This window comes from Sciurus carolinensis, unplaced genomic scaffold, assembly GCF_902686445.1.
Source record: "Sciurus carolinensis unplaced genomic scaffold, mSciCar1.2, whole genome shotgun sequence".
NCBI lineage: Eukaryota > Metazoa > Chordata > Mammalia > Rodentia > Sciuridae > Sciurus > Sciurus carolinensis.
Genome location: NW_025920264.1, coordinates 212912 through 229575, shown reverse-complemented (window position 1 = coordinate 229575; position 16664 = coordinate 212912). Strand labels below are relative to the sequence as shown.

The window sequence follows — 16664 nt, the reverse complement described above, 5'->3', positions numbered from 1 at the left end:
CCGGCATGGCGCTGACCTGGCTTCCTGCTGCCCTCCAGCACAGAGCAGTGGGGAGGGGTCAGGGCGCCAGGCAGGCTGAGGCCCCAAGTCCCCAGCTGAACCCCATCCCAGCCCTTGCTGGACGCCCATGGCGCTCAGACTAGACTACCTGTGGACCTGAGCTTTTCCTGTATACGGTGGCCAGGACAGGGGAGCTGTGTCCAGGGGAGGCTCCGAGCAGGAGGCCAGGGGTGGGAAGGGGGAGAGAGAGACTGACATAGAGAGGCAGAGACAGAGAGAGAGACAGATATGGACATAGAGAAGGACAAAGACGGAGGGACACACAGAGAGGCAGAGAGACAGGGAGAAAGAAGCAGAGAGAGACAGAGACACAATGATAGAGACACACAGAGGCAGAGGCAGAGAGAGACAGAGACACAATGATAGAGACACACAGAGGCAGAGGCAGAGAGAGACAGAGACACAATGATAGAGACACACAGAGGCAGAGGCAGAGAGAGACAGAGACACAATGATAGAGACACACAGAGGCAGAGGCAGAGAGAGACAGGCGGAGACAAAGGGAGCAGACAGCCAGAGGGTTCTGGGCTGGGTTCTGAGACCTGGGAGGTGCCAGCAGCCGGGGGTCCCGGCCCCAGGTCCTGGTCACGTGGTGACGGGGGTCCCGGCCCCAGGTCCTGGTCACGTGGTGACGGGGGTCCCGGCCCCAGGTCCTGGTCACGTGGTGACCTGGCGTGGGCAGTGCCATGTTTCCTGCCCCACCTGGGCACCTGGGCCCTGGGGGTTGCTTCCTGCAGGTCCCAGGCCCTGACCCCCTTTCTGCCCCTTCCGGCATCATCCTGTGGGAGGAAGTGCTCAGAGCCTGACGGGAAGCCTCCCTCCACAGAGGTTCCAGCCCTCCTCAGAGGTCCATGTCCTGGGAGGAACGTTCCAGAAGACAGCCTTGCTCCACAGGGAAAGGCGGAGGCAGCCGATGTGTCCTGGGGGCCGGGACCTGAACACATGCAGACACTCCACCCCCTGAGCAGTTCTGGTGGGAGCCCCAAGTCTGGGACAGAGGCCCCCGCCCTGTGGGCCTCAAGGAGGGTGGGGATCCGTGTCAGGGTGGCTGTGAGAGGACCTGGGCAGTGTCCAGGCCACCCAGCCTCCACCGCAGGCCATTCTGCAGGAAGGGCTGGGGTCCTGGCCCCACCCTGCACCCTAGGGCACGTAGCCCTTCCTGTGCCTGGAAGCACTGTGGCTGAGCGACCCCTGGGCCGGGGCAGAGGGTGACCAGGCCGAGGGGATGGCCACAGGGGTTGATTCCTGTGTTGCTGACTTGTGTTTGCAAAATGGGGTGGATGTGGAGCCTCAGGGCCTGTCAGGGCCAGGGTCTCTACCCTGGGGATGAGGGACAGTGAGAGGAGCAGGCCATAGGACGTTCCAAGCCACATCTGCAGTGAGGCTGGAGCGCTGGCCTTGACTTGGTGTGGGCCTGCTGCGGCCCCTGTGGGTGCTGGACTGCGTTCACGGAGGAAGATCTGCACGGCTGGTTCTGGCCCTTGGAGGCGTCCTTGGTCCCGGCAGGCCACCCTGGATGAGTCCTTGGATGAGCTGACCACTCTTGAAGGCTCCACTCTTGGCAATGTGCCTCCCTCCTAAGTGGGTTCGTGCAATGTGGACCAGAACCCCACGGAACATTCTGTGAATGCAACACACACGTGGCTGTGTTCACTGCTGGGGGTGGGTGCCCCATGTGGTGCCCCAGCATGTGGGTACCCCAGTTCTGCTCTGACCCTCCATTACTGTGGGGCCAGGGGACACCTCAGCACTGTGCACTACTGCCACCAAGCCTGAGTGGCCTTGGCCAGTTTAGGGATCTCCCAGCACACCTTGGCCCATCCTCTCTGGACATGAGTGAGAAGCCCAGGCAGCTGGGACTTCCGCCCACCCTGGTCCCACACGGCCTGAGGGGGGCCTGGCAGGCAGGTGCTCAGGAAATATTTGTGGAACACACATATGGCCAGCTGAGCAGCACCTCACAGGACATCAGAGTTGAAAGAGCAAGTTACCTGGACACGCTCAGCTGGGGAGATGTGGAGTCCTGGCTCCCAGTTCCGCTCCTCAGCCCTGGCCCCAGAGGAGGAGGGGACTCTCCCTTTAGCCAACTCCCTCCCCAAGGAAACAGGCACAGAGAGGGGAGCACCACCTCTCCTTCCCTGTTGCCTCAGCTTGAAGCCATTTTCTTCCCTCTGCCACTGGCTGAAGCAAGAGACTCACTCTGATGCCACCTTTCTGGCCTCCCACCATGCTTCCTCTTCCTGGCAACACACTTACCGAGGGCTCATCCTAAATGTGTCCGTATTTTCACTGCCCCGTGTGGCTGGCCTAGCCTGTCTTTAGGTGCCCACCCCTGACCTCTTGGCTGGTGCCTCTGGACCAAAGCGTCCGGAGGGCAGGGCTCCGCACTATGTCTGGAGAGCACACACCACTCCTCTCCCCACGCGGCCCTGGAGCTCTAAGCATCAATCCTCCTTGGCTCCCTGAGCTGCATGCTGGGTTCCTCCCCTAGAGGTTAATAGATGCTTCCTGAAATCTCGGCTGTTTGTACTGCAAGGAGGTGATGGAAGCAATTTCCAACGCTGCTGGAGAGCAGCGGGCTGAGGCTGGCCAGCCACAGGGCCCGGGTCACTGGGCCTGTAACTGAGGGCGGGGACCTCAACCTCGCCCTTCTGCGTCCAGACTCCGCCCCTCCGTCCACGGTCCCGCCCACAGCTCCCGGCAACCCCTGCGCCGCAGCCGCGGGGGCAGGACTCCAACTCCCGCCATGCCACGGGCCCTGGGCTCCGGAGCTCCATAGCCCACAAGACACCGTGCGCCTCGGGAGCCGCTCTAGCACTCAGTCCGCCGCACTCGCCTGCGAGAAGGACGGGTCCCCGGAAGGTCCATCCCGAGTTCCGGCTGCCTGCAGCACGGCGTTCACACCGTCACCCCTGGATCTCATCTTGAAGAACTTTGGCTGTCTTTGCGCGCTGGGGCGGGGGCTGGAGACCGAGACCTCGCCTCGGTGCTCATTGGTCTTGCCGGGGACTGGAGGCCACAACCGCTTGCTGAATGCATGCGCCAGTGGCGTCGCCCGAGACCAGAATGGTGGATCACCTGCTGATGGTCTCTTGGCACCAGGTGTTTGCATCGGGCGTCGGGAGCTGGCATTGTGGTCCTAGGGACTGGGATTACATTGCCAGGGCTGGGTCCTGTCGCTAGGGATTGGGTCTGTTGCCAAAGCTGGAGTCCTGTTGCTAGGGTCTGATACTATGTTGCCAAGGCCAGAATCCCGTTGCTAGGGGCTGAGGTCTGTTACCAAGACTGGGCTTCTCTTGTTAGGGGCTGGGATTGCTTTGCCAAGGTGGGGGTCCTGTTGCTAGGGGCGGGATAATGTTGGTAAATCTGGGGCCCTGTTGCTAGGGAGCTAGTGGTCTTGCTAGGGGCTGGAATTATGATGGTAGGGTCCTAGTACTAAGGGCTGAAGTTGATCTTTGCTGCCAGGGTTGAGTCATGTGCTGGGGCTGACCTTACTACCTGCCCTGGGTAGAAGGTGTTGAAGAACTTTAGGGTTTGGATGTTTTTTCTGGGGACTGGCACAGTGATGCTGGAGGTGAGGGTCCTGTTTGACTTTTGGTTTTGTGGCAAGAGCCCTGATGCCTCAGAGTCTCAGGGCACTTGCTGGGGTTTTTTGTACCAGGGATTGAACCCAGGGGTGCCTAACCACTGAGTCACATCTCCAGACCTTTTTATGTTTAATTTTGAAATAAGGTCTTGCTAAGTTGCTTAGGGCTTTGCTAAATTGCTGAGGCTGGCTTTGAACGTGCTGTCCTCCTGCCTCAGCCTCCTGAGCTGCTGGAATGACAGGCGTGGCCACTGTGCCCGGCTATTCTGGCTCAGTGCTGGAGGTTCCATCCACGCTAACTGACCCTGTGGCAAGGCAGAACATGCTGGTGGAGTGACTGGGGGTGCAAGCTGCCCACCTGAGGACGGGAACGAGAGTGCGGAGGACACTGAGGTCCCACATCCCCACTGATGGCAGGTCCCCCAGGGCCCAAGGACCTCCCCGGGCCTATCTCTTAAAGGTTCTGTTGCCTCCCAACAGTGCCCTGCTGGGGACTAACCCTATAGCGCTGGGCCTCTGGGGACAGCCAGGATGCAGACCACAGGCAGTGGTGTGCCGAGAAGTCTCAGCCAGTCCTCTGCAGCAAAAGCCAGGTCCTTGGGGTGCATGGTGGTCGCAGGCCGTCGGCACCCAGCAGCCTGGCCACAGCACCCCACGAGGCCACGGTCAGCCTGCACAGCCCCAGCCCCCTGCAGCTGGCATGGGAACAAGATCAGCCAAGGACTGCCGTGGGAGGGGGAAGGACAGGGCAGTGTGCTATAGTGTGGGGTGGATTGTGGGCTCGTGGAGGGACAAGGACGTAGTTGATTCAGGTTTGGGTGGGACTTGCAGGGAACCCGCGGCATTGCCTGGGAAAGGCCGGGCAGGTGGAGGGTGCAGTGGGCGTGCGGAGGGCTGGGCCGAGCCCCAGAGAGCAGGGCTGCTGGAGGCCAGGGCAGGAGGAAGGACCGGGCATGGAAGCCTTGGGCACAGCCCCCCTCGGCCCCTGGGTCTCGGCCCACGAGGCCTTCTGTCCCCGGACCCCAGTGTCCTCCCTTGTGACACTGGGACCGCAGGCCTGGGGCTCGGTGCCCAGCACAGCAGGAGCACCGGTTCCTCTTGTCCTCAGGGAGGTGCAGGGTGGTGGGAGTCAGGGGAGGTTCTCTGTGTCCTCAGAGGAAGGACAAGACTCCCCTGTTGGCTGGATGGGGCTGGCGGATGGGGACAGAGGTGCCCTGGCACCGGATGCCGGTGGTGTCACTCAGGAGCACCTGGTCCCCAGCCTTGCGCCAGGGACACAAAGCAAAGGTCACCAGAGAACCCAGCCTCTGGGAGGCGCCCACCTGCTGAGGCCTCCTGCCGTGGGGTCATGTGTTCTCTGGGCCAGGATGGGGGTCGCGGCCCTTGGGGAGCCTGCTCATGCCTCAGGGTGGCTCTCGTGCCTCCTTTGTCTCACACCCTTCCCCACCTCCCTCGCTGAGAAAGCAGGCCCCAAACCACCACCCTGGCCATCCCAGGCAGCGCCCAGCGGGAGCCTGGAGGCCTGTTCAGATCACCCCCCGCCCGCCCCGTCCTGCCCCCGTGCCCACAGGACTGCTGCCCTGCCGCCTCGCCGCCTGGTCTGCCCTCTGCCTGGCCTCCCTCCCCAGCTGCACAGGCAGCCTGAGTGGGATCCTCACTTCCTTCAGGTCTTTGCCAGAACTTCTCCTCCTTGACGTGGTGTCAGAGAGAGACTGGAAGACACTGTGCTGGCGGCTCCAAAGGTGGAGGAAGGGCTGCCGCTCTGCAGGGTGGAAGAGGGGCCCGAGCCTCCCTGGAGGCCGCGTCTGGCTCCTGATCCCAGAACCACAGCAAATAAATTGGTGTCTCTGAAGCCACTCCTGTGCCTCTCTTCCCGTAGCTGCAGCGTCCAGCACGCTCTCCAGGCAGAGGGCTCCAGGGCAGCAAGGGCTTGGGCTCCAGCAGGTTTGGCCAGCTGTTTGTGTCCCACAGCAAGAAATGCCAGTGGCCGTGAGACCTGGTCCCCACGCACACAGGCGCATGGGAAAGTGACCCTGCTGCCCCAACAGACCTTGTCTTCTCCCCTGGCTGCTGGCCGGCTGCTGGCCGGGCCCTGGGCAGCGTCTGAACCGTGCCAGCTCCTGGCTACCTCGAGGAGACCCAGGCTGGAGGGACTGCAGGGCTGTGAGGAGGAAGGGCACTCGCTGGGCACAGGAGCCTGCAACCTGCAGCTCGGTCCCCGAGGGCGGGTGGGCCGCCTGGCCTGCTCCTTGACCCAGGCCACTTCACGACCCTGCCCGCCTCCGCTGGGACGTGGCCATGGCTCCCACCGGGCCACCTGAGCCAGGCCTCTTCCCCATCCCAGGCCCTGCCCCGGAGGTGGGTTGTGGGGCAGGAAGGGGACCCCAGGAAGGGGCTGCCGGCCGGAGGTGTCCTGTGCTGGGTCTGGTGTGTTCGGTCAGCGTGAGGCCAGCAAGTGGCAGTGGGGTCCTCCCCTGGCCTCCGGCACACGCAGCCCTGGCCTCACCCCCATCCCGCTGCCTCCACCGCAGATGGCACCCGGGTCCTGGGCAGTGAGACTCGGGCGAGGACCCCAGGTCGGAATTGACCACAAGCCTGAATGGGCTGGTGTGGCCAGGAGAGAGGTTGAGGGGCCTGGGGTGATGTTGGCGGTGGGCTGGGGGCAGTTCTGTGGTGGGCACGATGGGTGGCGTCAGGTGTGTGGTGCTCAAGGGAGCTGGTCTGGTGTCATGCCAGGTGGTCTGCCGGGGTCAGGGTGTGGGGACCCCTGAGGAGGGGGCAGGAGTTGAAGACACTGGCCAGGGGGCAGGGCGGTGGTCAGGGGGAGGGTGGTGGTCAGGGGGAGGGTGGTGGTCAGGGGCAGGGCGGTGGTCAGGGGGAGGGTGGTGGTCAGGGGGAGAGTGGTGGTCAGGGGGAGGGTGGTGGTCAGGGGGAGGGTGGTGGAGGGTGGTGGTCAGGGGCAGGGTGGTGGTCAGGGGGAGGGTAGTGGTCAGGGGGGAGGGTGGTGGAGGGTGGTGGTCAGGGGGAGGGTGGTGGTCAGGGGGAGGGTGGTGGTCAGGGGGAGGGTGGTGGAGGGTGGTGGTCAGGGGCAGGGTGGTGGTCAGGGGGAGGGTAGTGGTCAGGGGGAGGGTGGTGGAGGGTGGTGGTCAGGGGGAGGGTGGTGTTCAGGGACAGGGTGGTGGTCAGGGGGAGGGTGGTGGTCAGAGGGAGGGTGGTGGTCAGGGGGGAGGGTGGTGGCCACAGGTGAGGTGTTGGCCACATCGTCACCACAGAGGGTTCCCTCACCCACAGGCCGAGGTGCAAGGGTGTCCCCTCTGCACAGGGCGACTGGATCCCAAGGGCTGAGTGGCCCGGGCCAGGCCACGTGGGGAGGGAGGCTGGCTGGGGTCTGTCTGGCAAGGAAAGCCTGCTCCCCACAGGGCTCTCGTCCCACCGTGGCCTGAACAACAGCCTGAGAAACTTCTCTCGTCCGTCCTTCTCCGACCACCCCTGTCCCTCGGGCTTCCCCTCTGCATGGCTGTTGCCTCTCCTAACACCTAACTTCCTTTCTCTGCCAGAAAACTCCCGTTAGCCCCTCAGCGCCTGCCCCGAAGGCGCTTGCCTTGGCTTTCTCAGACCCGGGGCGAAGGTTGTCTTAGGAGGACGGAGAGGGATCCTGTCGGGCCCCAGGGCAGCTCCTTCAACTCTGGTGGCTCTGGCATCCGCATGTGAGCACATCACCGTCTCCACCTCTGGCGTCTTGCGGCCGACCCTCGGTGTGTCTCCATGCCCCAGACTTCCCTTTTCCCTAAAGACACTCAGCACGGTCACCAGAGCCCTCGCGAGGACCCTGTCCTGGGCGGCAAGTGTGGTGGAGCAGCCCCTGCCCAGATTCGCTTTCCAGGCTGCAGCAAAGCCGGGCACCAGACACCAGGCTTCCCACACACCCTGTCCTCTTGGCCCTGAGCTCGGGATTGACCCCGCAGAGGTCCTTTGGTTGCTGCCTCCTTTGCTGCTTTGCTGTTCAGGGTCCGGCACCGCAGCCCCTCCCTCGCCTCTGGGCTCACTGACTTGCCGGTTGTGACTGGTGCTTTGCAGGCGCACAGGAAGGAGACGCTCCGTGGTGCATTCACACACGCACAGCTGGATCTCCCCACGTGCCCTCCTCCTCCCCCTCCCCCCCCCCCTCCTCCCCCTCCCCCTCCTCCTCCTCCCCCCTCCCCCCCTCCTCCCCCTCCTCCCCCTCTTCCTCCTCCTCTCCCTCCTCCTCTCCCTCCTCCTCGTCCTTCTCCCCCTCCTCCCCCTCCTCCCCCTCCTCCTCTATCTTCCTGCCTGAGGCAGCCAGTCCTGCCTGCCCCTGGTCTTGCTGCAGCTCCCCACTGAGGGAGCGCACACACTCAGCCCTCGCGGTGCATTTACACATGCACAATTGGATCTCCCCACGCCCTCCTCCTCCCCCTCCTCCCCCTCCTCCCCTCCCCCTCTTCCTCCTCCTCTCCCTCCTCCCCCCCTCCTCCCCTGTCCTCCCCCTCCTCCCCCTCCTCCCCTCCTCCTCCCACTCCTCCTCTATCTTCCTGCCTGAGGCAGCCAGTCCCCGCCCGCCCCGGGTCAGCTCCCCACTCAGGGAGCGCACTCAGCCCTCGCTGCCCGAGCCTGGCTCATTTCTCTTCATGTCATGCTCTCCGGTTCCATCCGCGTACTGGCAGATGCCGGGATCCAGCTGTCTGTGCCGCGCTGTCTTTATCCATCCCTCTGTTGACGGACACCTGGGCTGGTTCCATAGCTTGGCTGTTGTGAGTCGAGCTGCTGTGGGTGTCCATGTGGCCATGTCACTATAGTGCGCTGATTTTGGTTCTTTTGGATAAATACCAAGGAGGGGTAGCTGGGCCATGTGGTGGTCCATTCCTAGTTCTTTTGAGGAATCTCCAGATTGCTTTCCAGAGCGGCTATACCAATTTTCAGTCCCACTAACGATAGCTGACTAGCTTTCCTGCCACATTCTCACCATTATTTATTATTATTTTAGTTACTATCCGTGTTCTTAAAAAGTGCCATTCTGACCAGTATGACATGGAATCTCAAAGTAGGTTTGTTTTTTTTTTTTTGGTCCTGGGGATTCAACCCAGTGGCTAAGGGGCACTTAGCCACTGAGCCACATTCCCAGCCGTTGTTTATATTTTATTCTTAGGATCTTGCTAAGTTCCTGAGGCTGGCCTTGAACTTGTGATCTTAACTTCCGTCTTTGATCCACATAATGTGCCTTTCCATAGAGTCCACTTTTACCGTTGATGAGCCATCTCCCTATCCATGAGGAGGCCACCGTTGGCGTTAGAGTTCACCTTGCACCACGTCTGTGAGTTTGACAGATGAATAGTGGGGTTCTCAGGACAGTGGTCCTGGAGAGAACCCCGACTCCCTCTCACCCCTCACCATCAAACCTGCTGGCAAGCATCGTTGGCAGAAGCTGCAGAACAGAGCAGGTGCCACTGCCCATGCATCCCCCTCCCCTCCAGGTTGGGCCTGCGAGCCTCCTAGCCTCCCTCCCAGCCTCCTTCCCCAGCATCCTTGCCCACCGTCTGCGTCTGGGTTTCTGCAGAGGCCCCCCGCCCCTGATCAGGGTCTGTTCTTTCTGCAGGTGTTAGAGGCGCCTCCAGCACCCAGACACACACGTACCTGCTCTGCACAGCTCGCTCTCTGGCATCTAATCACATCGTGGTCTGGGCACAGTGGCGCACACCTGCAGTTCCAGGGTTTTGGGAGGCTGAGGCAGGAGGATCACAAGTTCAAGGCCAGGCTCAGCTGTATAGTAAGACCCTGTCTAAAAATAAAAAATAAACAGGACTGAGGATGTGTCTCAGTAGTTAAGTGTCCCTGGGTTCAATTCCGATTCTTGGTACCCCCTGAACATTTACCCACTGTGGGGTAAATCTCAATCCAATGGCTTGAAATCCCATTTCAAGGGGGCCCAGCTGTACGGAAGCCAGCAAGGACAGGGCAAGGAGCCGGGCCTGCTTCCCCTGCTCTCTCCAGCCCCGGTGGGGCCTGGCGCAGCGCTGCCCTGCCCGGGACAGCTGGGGTTCCTCTCCTGGGGCGCCCGCCAGCCCTGCTGCGCAGCAGACACTCGCAGGCACCACGCCAGTGTCCAGCGCCCGGCAGGTGTGTGTGTTCTCTGTCCCTCCTGAGAAGGTCAGCCCCTTGCCTGTCCCAGCGGTCCTGCCGCACCTCCCCAGACAGCCTGGTACACAGCAGGCAGTCAATGAGTGCTCGTGTGAATGCAGGAGCAAGGCATGGAAATGGGGCCAGGCGGTGCCCTCCCCGGGGATCTGCTCTGCTGACCCCGAGTTCCTTCCTGATCCTCCAGCCACCAGCCGACACCTGATCCCAGCCCCACTTCCAGGCCAGTGTCCTGCGTCCGTCCGGCGGAGGGACAAGGGGCCCCTGTGTGCCTGCCGGGGGGTGTGGCGAGGCCAGGGCCTGGCCAGCGTGAGCCCGCCGTGGGGACCGGGGACAGTGCTGGCCTGAGGCGCAGCGCAGAGGCCCGGAGGAGACGCCCCAGCCCCTGCCGGCTGACCATGCGGACCCTCAGCTGTGACTTGGCTGCACCACAGGCCTCGGTGTCCGTGACCCAGCGGGCAGCTGGGGGCCAGCTCCCAGAGATGGGCCCGAGGAGGACCTGTGGGATGACCACCCTGGAGATAAGTGCGTGCTGGCCCTGGGGAGGGTGGCCGCCGGTGGGGCCCCTTTCCTGCCCCACTCCCCCGCCAGGGCTTCTGGAATGTTCTGCAGCCAGCTGCGGGTAGGTGCTTCAGGCAGGATGCACTGAGCTGAGGCTTTTGCTTCCCTTCACCCACCATGGGGGCTACGTGCAGTGGGCAGCCACGAGGGCAGTGACCAGAGGCCCCGGGAGGGGCACCGCCTCAGCTCCGGGTCGGGGCCGCACCTGTGCCTCGGTTTCCATGGGGATCCAACAGCCGAGACGGAGCTGTGCCAGGTTCCATGGCCAACTCCGTGGCTCTGCGCCCCCTGCGCCCACCTCCCGGCCGGGCACTAGCTCCTGTGAGCGCAGGCACGGGCAGCTGGGGTCCTCAGCCCTCCCACTCTGTGATTCATGTTCGACTCACAATGTGGCATCATCCTGTCCCTGAGGGGCTGTCCCCGGCTCCCCTCTCCCCAGCCTGGTGGGGCCCAGGAGGTGGGCCTGGGCTCTCTCCCCAACCTGGGGCTCCCGCCGGCTTGATCTGTGGGTCGGGTTGCAGGCCCCGGGCCAGGCTTGTACATCCTGCCGACTACGATTGGCTACATCGACCATGACTGCACCAAGGTGCTCAGTCCTGCCTACTCCCTGTCCCGGAGGCCCAGCAAAGGTAAGGCTAGCGGTGTGGGCACGGTGTGCTGGGGTTGGCCGAGTCTCCAGTTATCCCCAGTAGCATTCTGGGCCTCTTTGCCCCTCACATTCTGTCCCCCAGTGAAGAGGCAGTCCATCTCCCACTTGCTGTTGCCCTCAGGAAAGCTGCTGCCCTTTCTGGTCCTGTTCCTTCTTGGTAGAGAAAGGAAGGAGGAGAATTGGGTATGCTGGTTAAGATCTGTGTTTGCCTTCTTGGTTTTGCAGCTCCTTGCTGCTTGACTTCGGGCAACTTGCTTAACAGCTCTGTACCTTCGTTTTCTCCTGTTAAATGTTAACAGTGCAGCTGGACGTGGCTGGTCAGCAGGCCTGGGCTCCGTCCCCAGCACTGCAATGGCACTCCAGAAGACACCGGGTGCCTGGCACCCAGGAGGCACTCCATGAGAGCAGGCTTCTGCCTGTGGGTGCTGAGCACGGTTGTTTCCAGGGTAGTAAATGCCTGTGGGGCTCAGGGGCACCTCACCTCCTGCCTGGTCCCAGCAGGTCCTGCAGAGGCGCCTGGCTGGACAGTTGCCCGGCTCATCTGTGGAGCCAGCACCACGTGCAGAAGACTTGAGCCTCCACCCAGCCTTACGCTGCCCACTGCAGCCATGCTCGGGGCTGCGAGGCCCCTGCCAGCAGGAGGGCCCACTGCTGGGGCGGAGGCTGCTGGGCTGACTGGAGGAAGGGCCACCCAAGCCTCTTTCAGCCCTGGGGACCAGCAGTTGTCCCACACCAGGCTCCAGAGCTGCCTGGCCTAGGGGACAGTGCAGGCATCAGCTGGCATCCCATGCAGTGGGCATCCCCGGCAGCTGGCAAGGGTGAGGCCAGGCTGGTGAGAACGTGGCCCAGGACCCGGGCAGACCTGGGTTCCCAGGTTCTAGCCCCAGGCTCAGAACGCCTCCTGGATAGAGGGGACGGTGGAGCTTTTGCCGAAGGCCCAGGGCGAGTGCTGGGCGGTGGACACACAGCTGGGCTTTGCAGGGCGACCGGAGCCTGCGGAGCCCTGAGGGGAAGGGAACTCCAGGTAGAGCCTGCGGCACAGGACTCGTCCTGAAGGTCGGGTGCGCGCGGGTCCAGGGCCTGGGGAGGAGCCGTGGGCCTCCTGCCTCGGGCAGGGCCGCTGAGCTCCTGGTGGCCCCTTGCCCGCCTCACGGAGGCCTCTGGGAATGGCACTTTCCCTTCTGGCAGATGAAGGTGATAACTGCCTCCCGGAATACAGTGAGATGCCGGGAGGGGGACAAACCTGTGGGCCGGGCATGTGGGCCAGGTCCCGGAGGAGGCGGGACTCGCACTTGGATCCACAGCCCGCGGGCTGGGCGCCACCTATTCACCCTGTCCTGGGGCGGGCAGGGAGGCTCACTCCAGAGGCTCAGGCCTCAGTGCGGGTGAGGAACCAGTGAGCGCAGGCTCCTCTGGAGCGGCCGAGCCCCTGGTGTGTGTGCCCGCTGCCCGTGAGGCTGTGCCCAGCCCGCGGACTCTCCGCGCCAGCTGAGAGCTGGGTGCTGCTGCTGCTCGTTCCCATGCGGGTATCCGCCTGGGCACAGGCAGCATGTGTGCCCCCCATCAGCCCAGGGTGGGCTGGGCCACGGCGGGAGTCGTCCCACGCACGGAACAGGCGCGGGGGCCGCTTTGTGCGTGGATCCTGTCAACATGGACGTGCTGGCCAGTCCCTGCTGGGACTGAACGAGGCCCCCGACTCTGGGGACGGCACGCGTGTCCCTCTGGGCGCTGGCTCGTGGTGCTCCACCCCCCGGCTGCCCGCCTACCGCACGGCCAGGTCTGAGGGTGGGCAGTGAGCGAGGCACAGCCAGGTGGCCAGAGCAGCTCAGGGCCATGGGCTGCCGTGGCAGGGCTGTGCCGTGGCGCCAGGGCTGGGCGTGGGGCTGGCCTCCGCTCCGGAGGCCCTCAGGACTCGGCTTCTGTCCTCAGCTCCTCCTCAGCATGCCAGCCCGGGGCCCGTCTACCTTCTGGACCCGAAAGTCACCCGCTTTGGCCGCAGCAGCACCCCAGCCTACTCCATGCAGGGCCGCCCCAGGTCTCGGGGTGAGTGTGCGGTGCTGCCCAGGCGGCTGCCTTCAGGGCTGAGCCCTGTCCCCAGCCTGAGGAGCAGAGCCAGGAGACCACGCGGGGACTGCACCCCAGTGCCCACCAGGCCCGAGAGGACCTGGCCGCCTAGCGCGCCAGTCACCATGGCCTGGGCACACCAGCACGGTGGGCTGCCACCTCCCGCGGGGCACCAGGAGGCCACCCGCAGGGCCCTCAGGGCCACAGACAGCTCACCCTACGCCCCGGACCCCGCCCCATCTCCACACAGCTCCCTTCCCTCTCACACCACAGGCCCCCCACCCACACTGCCACCCACGCACCCACCCACCCATCCTCACCCACCCCGTCCCACCCACCCATCCACCCCGTCCCACCCATCCATCCACCCGCCCCGTCCCACCTACCCATCCACCCCGTCCCACCTACCCATCCATCCACCCACCCCGTCCCACCCACCCATCCTCACCCGCCCTGTCCCACCCACCCATCCACCCCGTCCCACCTACCCATCCACCCCGTCCCACCTACCCATCCATCCACCCGCCCCGTCCCACCCACCCATCCTCACCCGCCCTGTCCCACCCACCCATCCACCCCGTCCCACCTACCCATCCACCCCGTCCCAACTACCCATCCACCCCGTCCCACCTACCCACCCATCCACCCGCCCCGTCCCACCTACCCATCCACCTCGTCCCACCTACCCATCCACCTCGTCCCACCTACCCATCCATCCACCTGCCTCGTCCCACCCACCCATCCACCTCGTCCCACCTACCCATCCACCTCGTCCCACCTACCCATCCCTCAACCCGCCCCGTCCCACCCACCCATCCACCCCGTCCCACCCACCCATCCACCTGCCTCGTCCTACCTACCCATCCACCCCATCCCACCTACCCATCCACCCCGTCCCACCTACCCATCCACCCCGTCCCACCTACTCATCCACCCCGTCCCACCTACCCATCCATCCACCCGCCCCGTCCCACCTACCCATCCACCTCGTCCCACCTACCCATCCCTCAACCCGCCCCGTCCCACCTACCCATCCACCTCATCCCACCTACCCATCCATCCGCCTCATCCCACCCACCCATCCGCCTCATCCCACCCACCCATCCCTCCACCTGCCCCGTCCACCCGCCCACCGTCCACCCCTCCACTCACCACTCTTCCATCAACCCATCTTCACAGTACAGCCCACCACCAGGCCCTGTCCCCTGACCAGCCCACCATCACACATGCTCTTCACCAGATCCCGTCTGCGAGTGGACTGAGACCCAGATGGGGCCACCCCGCCTCAGGGTGGCCATGACTAGAGAGAGGAAGAGCCATGGGGGTCCCGGGGAGGGCAGCAGAGAGGGATGCAGGTCGGACTCCTCGGGAAGTGCTCTTGGGAGGAAGGAGGGGAAACAGAAGCCCTGATGGGCTGAGCCTGTCAAGACCTGTGCTTGGAAAACAGGTGTTTGGGGTGCAGGACTGCGTGGGAGCCCCAGGATACTCGTGGGCAGTGGGGGCCACGCCGTGTCCAGCGGCCAGGTGTCTGTCCTCGGCCAACCCCGTTTCTGTTCTCACAGGTATAGAGGTGACGCCAGGCCCTGGGTCCTACAGCCCAGAGAAGGTGCCCCCTCTGCGCCAGCGGAAGGCCCCAGCTTTCACCCTGGCCCCCCCGCCTCCGGCGGAGACCCCCGGGCACAGCGGCTCCTGCCCCCAATGCCTACACCCTGCCACCCCTCTGGGGCTCACAGATCCTCACCAAGCCCAGGAGCCCAAGTTACAGCATGGTGGGCCGCCCGCCCCCCGCCCGCCCCCCACAGGACCCTGCCGAGACCCCGGGCCCTGGGCAGTATGAGAGCCCGGACCCCAACACCTACCGCCCCCGCTGGCCCGCTTTCACAATGCTGGGGCGGCCCCGCGCCCGGCGCCCCCTGGAGGAGGCACCTGGTCCTGGCACCCACAGCCCAGAGCAGGTCACCGTGAACAAAGCCAGGGCCCCAGCGTACACCATGGGAGGCCGCCACTCCAAGCAGGCCCCCACCACGGCTGCAGACGCCACACCCCGACGGGTGCAGCACCCCACCTGGCTGGAGGGTGTGGGCAGGCAAAGCTCTCAGAGACGCCAGAGGAGCAGGCAGGAGTCGCTCCCTCACCCTGTTCTGCGCTGAGGTCCTTCTAGGTTACATGACCCCGTCCCTGGCTCCTAGCAGGGTGCAGGGCCAGTCTCCTCCTAGTGCCCCAGTTTCTTCTGTCCTGGTCATGTCGGGCCAGGTCAGGCAGGGAAAAGCATTCCTTTCCTTGGCTGGAAACGGAGCGTCCTGTGCCCTAGAACTCAGCGTACGGGCCACTAGCGTCTGGATCCCAAACACAGCTCGGGTTTCTGCCAGATCTGGGCTCTTCCCTGCTTCTCATAATTGTGTGGCCACTGAAGATGGGTTGGGGCAACCTGGAGCCACTGTACCCTTTAGAACTGCTTGTCAATCATGTCAGCCTCGCACACACTGGTTCACTTAATGTCTATTCATGCCTAGAACACTTCTTTCCAGGGCCAGTCCCTCAACTCTCCAGCCCCCAGGGATGGAGGCAGGTGGGACCCAGGCTAGGGGAGGCCAGAGGTGGAGGTTGAGCTGAGGAGGTAGGCAGGGCTCCTGGGAGAGGGAACCGTGAGGCTGGTTTAAGGTCTGCGTGTCTCCCAACACCTGCCATCCCCAGCTGTGTGCTGCTCCTGTCTTGATAAAACACCACCTGTTGGACACTTGTGCACTCATCCAGGGGCACAGTGTGGACCCCATGTCAATCTGACACAGGATTTGAACCCTGACCACTGGGCGCCACTCATACAAAGTTAACAGTGTTGGTGTCATCTGACCACCACATGGTGGTCCAACAGGCCAGGCCCAGCCCATTCAAACCTCCCACCCAGGGAGAACCTAATTCAGGCCGTGCACTTGGAGGCACATCCTGTCCAGCCCCTGCACACTATATGCACCACCCAATCCCAAAGGGGACAGGCTAGCCCAGGTGTGCCCCTCCCAGCGCCAGGGCCCAGCTCCTGGCAGCGACACACCCAGCAGCCACTCCTGCGCGGCGCTGAGGCTGTGACCTCATCGCTTGGGCTTATCGATCCGGCTCTGGACTATGCCCCTCCTTCTCCACCTGCTTGTTCGGCCCCCTCCCTTTGTTTCCCCGTCAGCCGACCCTGCTTGGGGCGGAGGCTGGCGGTCCGAACAGAACCAAGGTCTGGAGGCTGCACCCTGCAGCGACCGTGACACCCCTTTCCGGTGCCGAATCCTTGGGGTCTGAGCCCGCGGGGACCCTGCTACCAGGGCGGACCGCGGGCTTGGGAGGCCAAGGCCAGAGTTCGGATACGCTGATGGGACACAGCGCTCCTCAGAAATAAGGAGTGACCCTCCTCTATTTCGCTCTTGGTTTACAGCCTGGGAAACTGGGCCAGGGAGAGACTGTGAGGAAGCACTCGGCTCCGTCTCAGAACGGGCAGAGCCTCTGGTGCGCCCTGGGGCACGCCCCTTCTCTCCCAGACCTGTCTCTTCATTCAGAAATAAAAGCAGGACGTGATCCGCCTGGAACAGTGGAGAGGGTGGGGTTGAC

The 16664-nt window shown here is 63.8% G+C and overlaps 2 protein-coding genes across 2 annotated transcripts; both read left to right on the top strand.

Annotated features, from left to right (window-relative positions):
- The first annotated feature begins 5 nt into the window (after window positions 1–5).
- LOC124975370 (uncharacterized) lies at window positions 6–9466 on the top strand. Its single transcript, XM_047538093.1, has 4 exons — window positions 6–47; window positions 2631–3162; window positions 8894–8978; window positions 9261–9466. The coding sequence occupies exons 1-4, from the start codon at window positions 6–8 to the stop codon at window positions 9265–9267; spliced, it is 666 nt and encodes a 221-aa protein (XP_047394049.1). The 3' UTR covers window positions 9268–9466.
- A 670-nt stretch (window positions 9467–10136) lies between these two features.
- On the top strand, window positions 10137–15279 carry Odf3l2 (outer dense fiber of sperm tails 3 like 2). The gene is given in 5 exon segments (XM_047538109.1): window positions 10137–10324; window positions 10882–10989; window positions 12939–13052; window positions 14636–14724; window positions 14726–15279. Coding segments are annotated over 5 exon segments (936 nt in total). The 5' UTR covers window positions 10137–10197; the 3' UTR covers window positions 15224–15279.
- Window positions 15280–16664: the final 1385 nt, after the last annotated feature.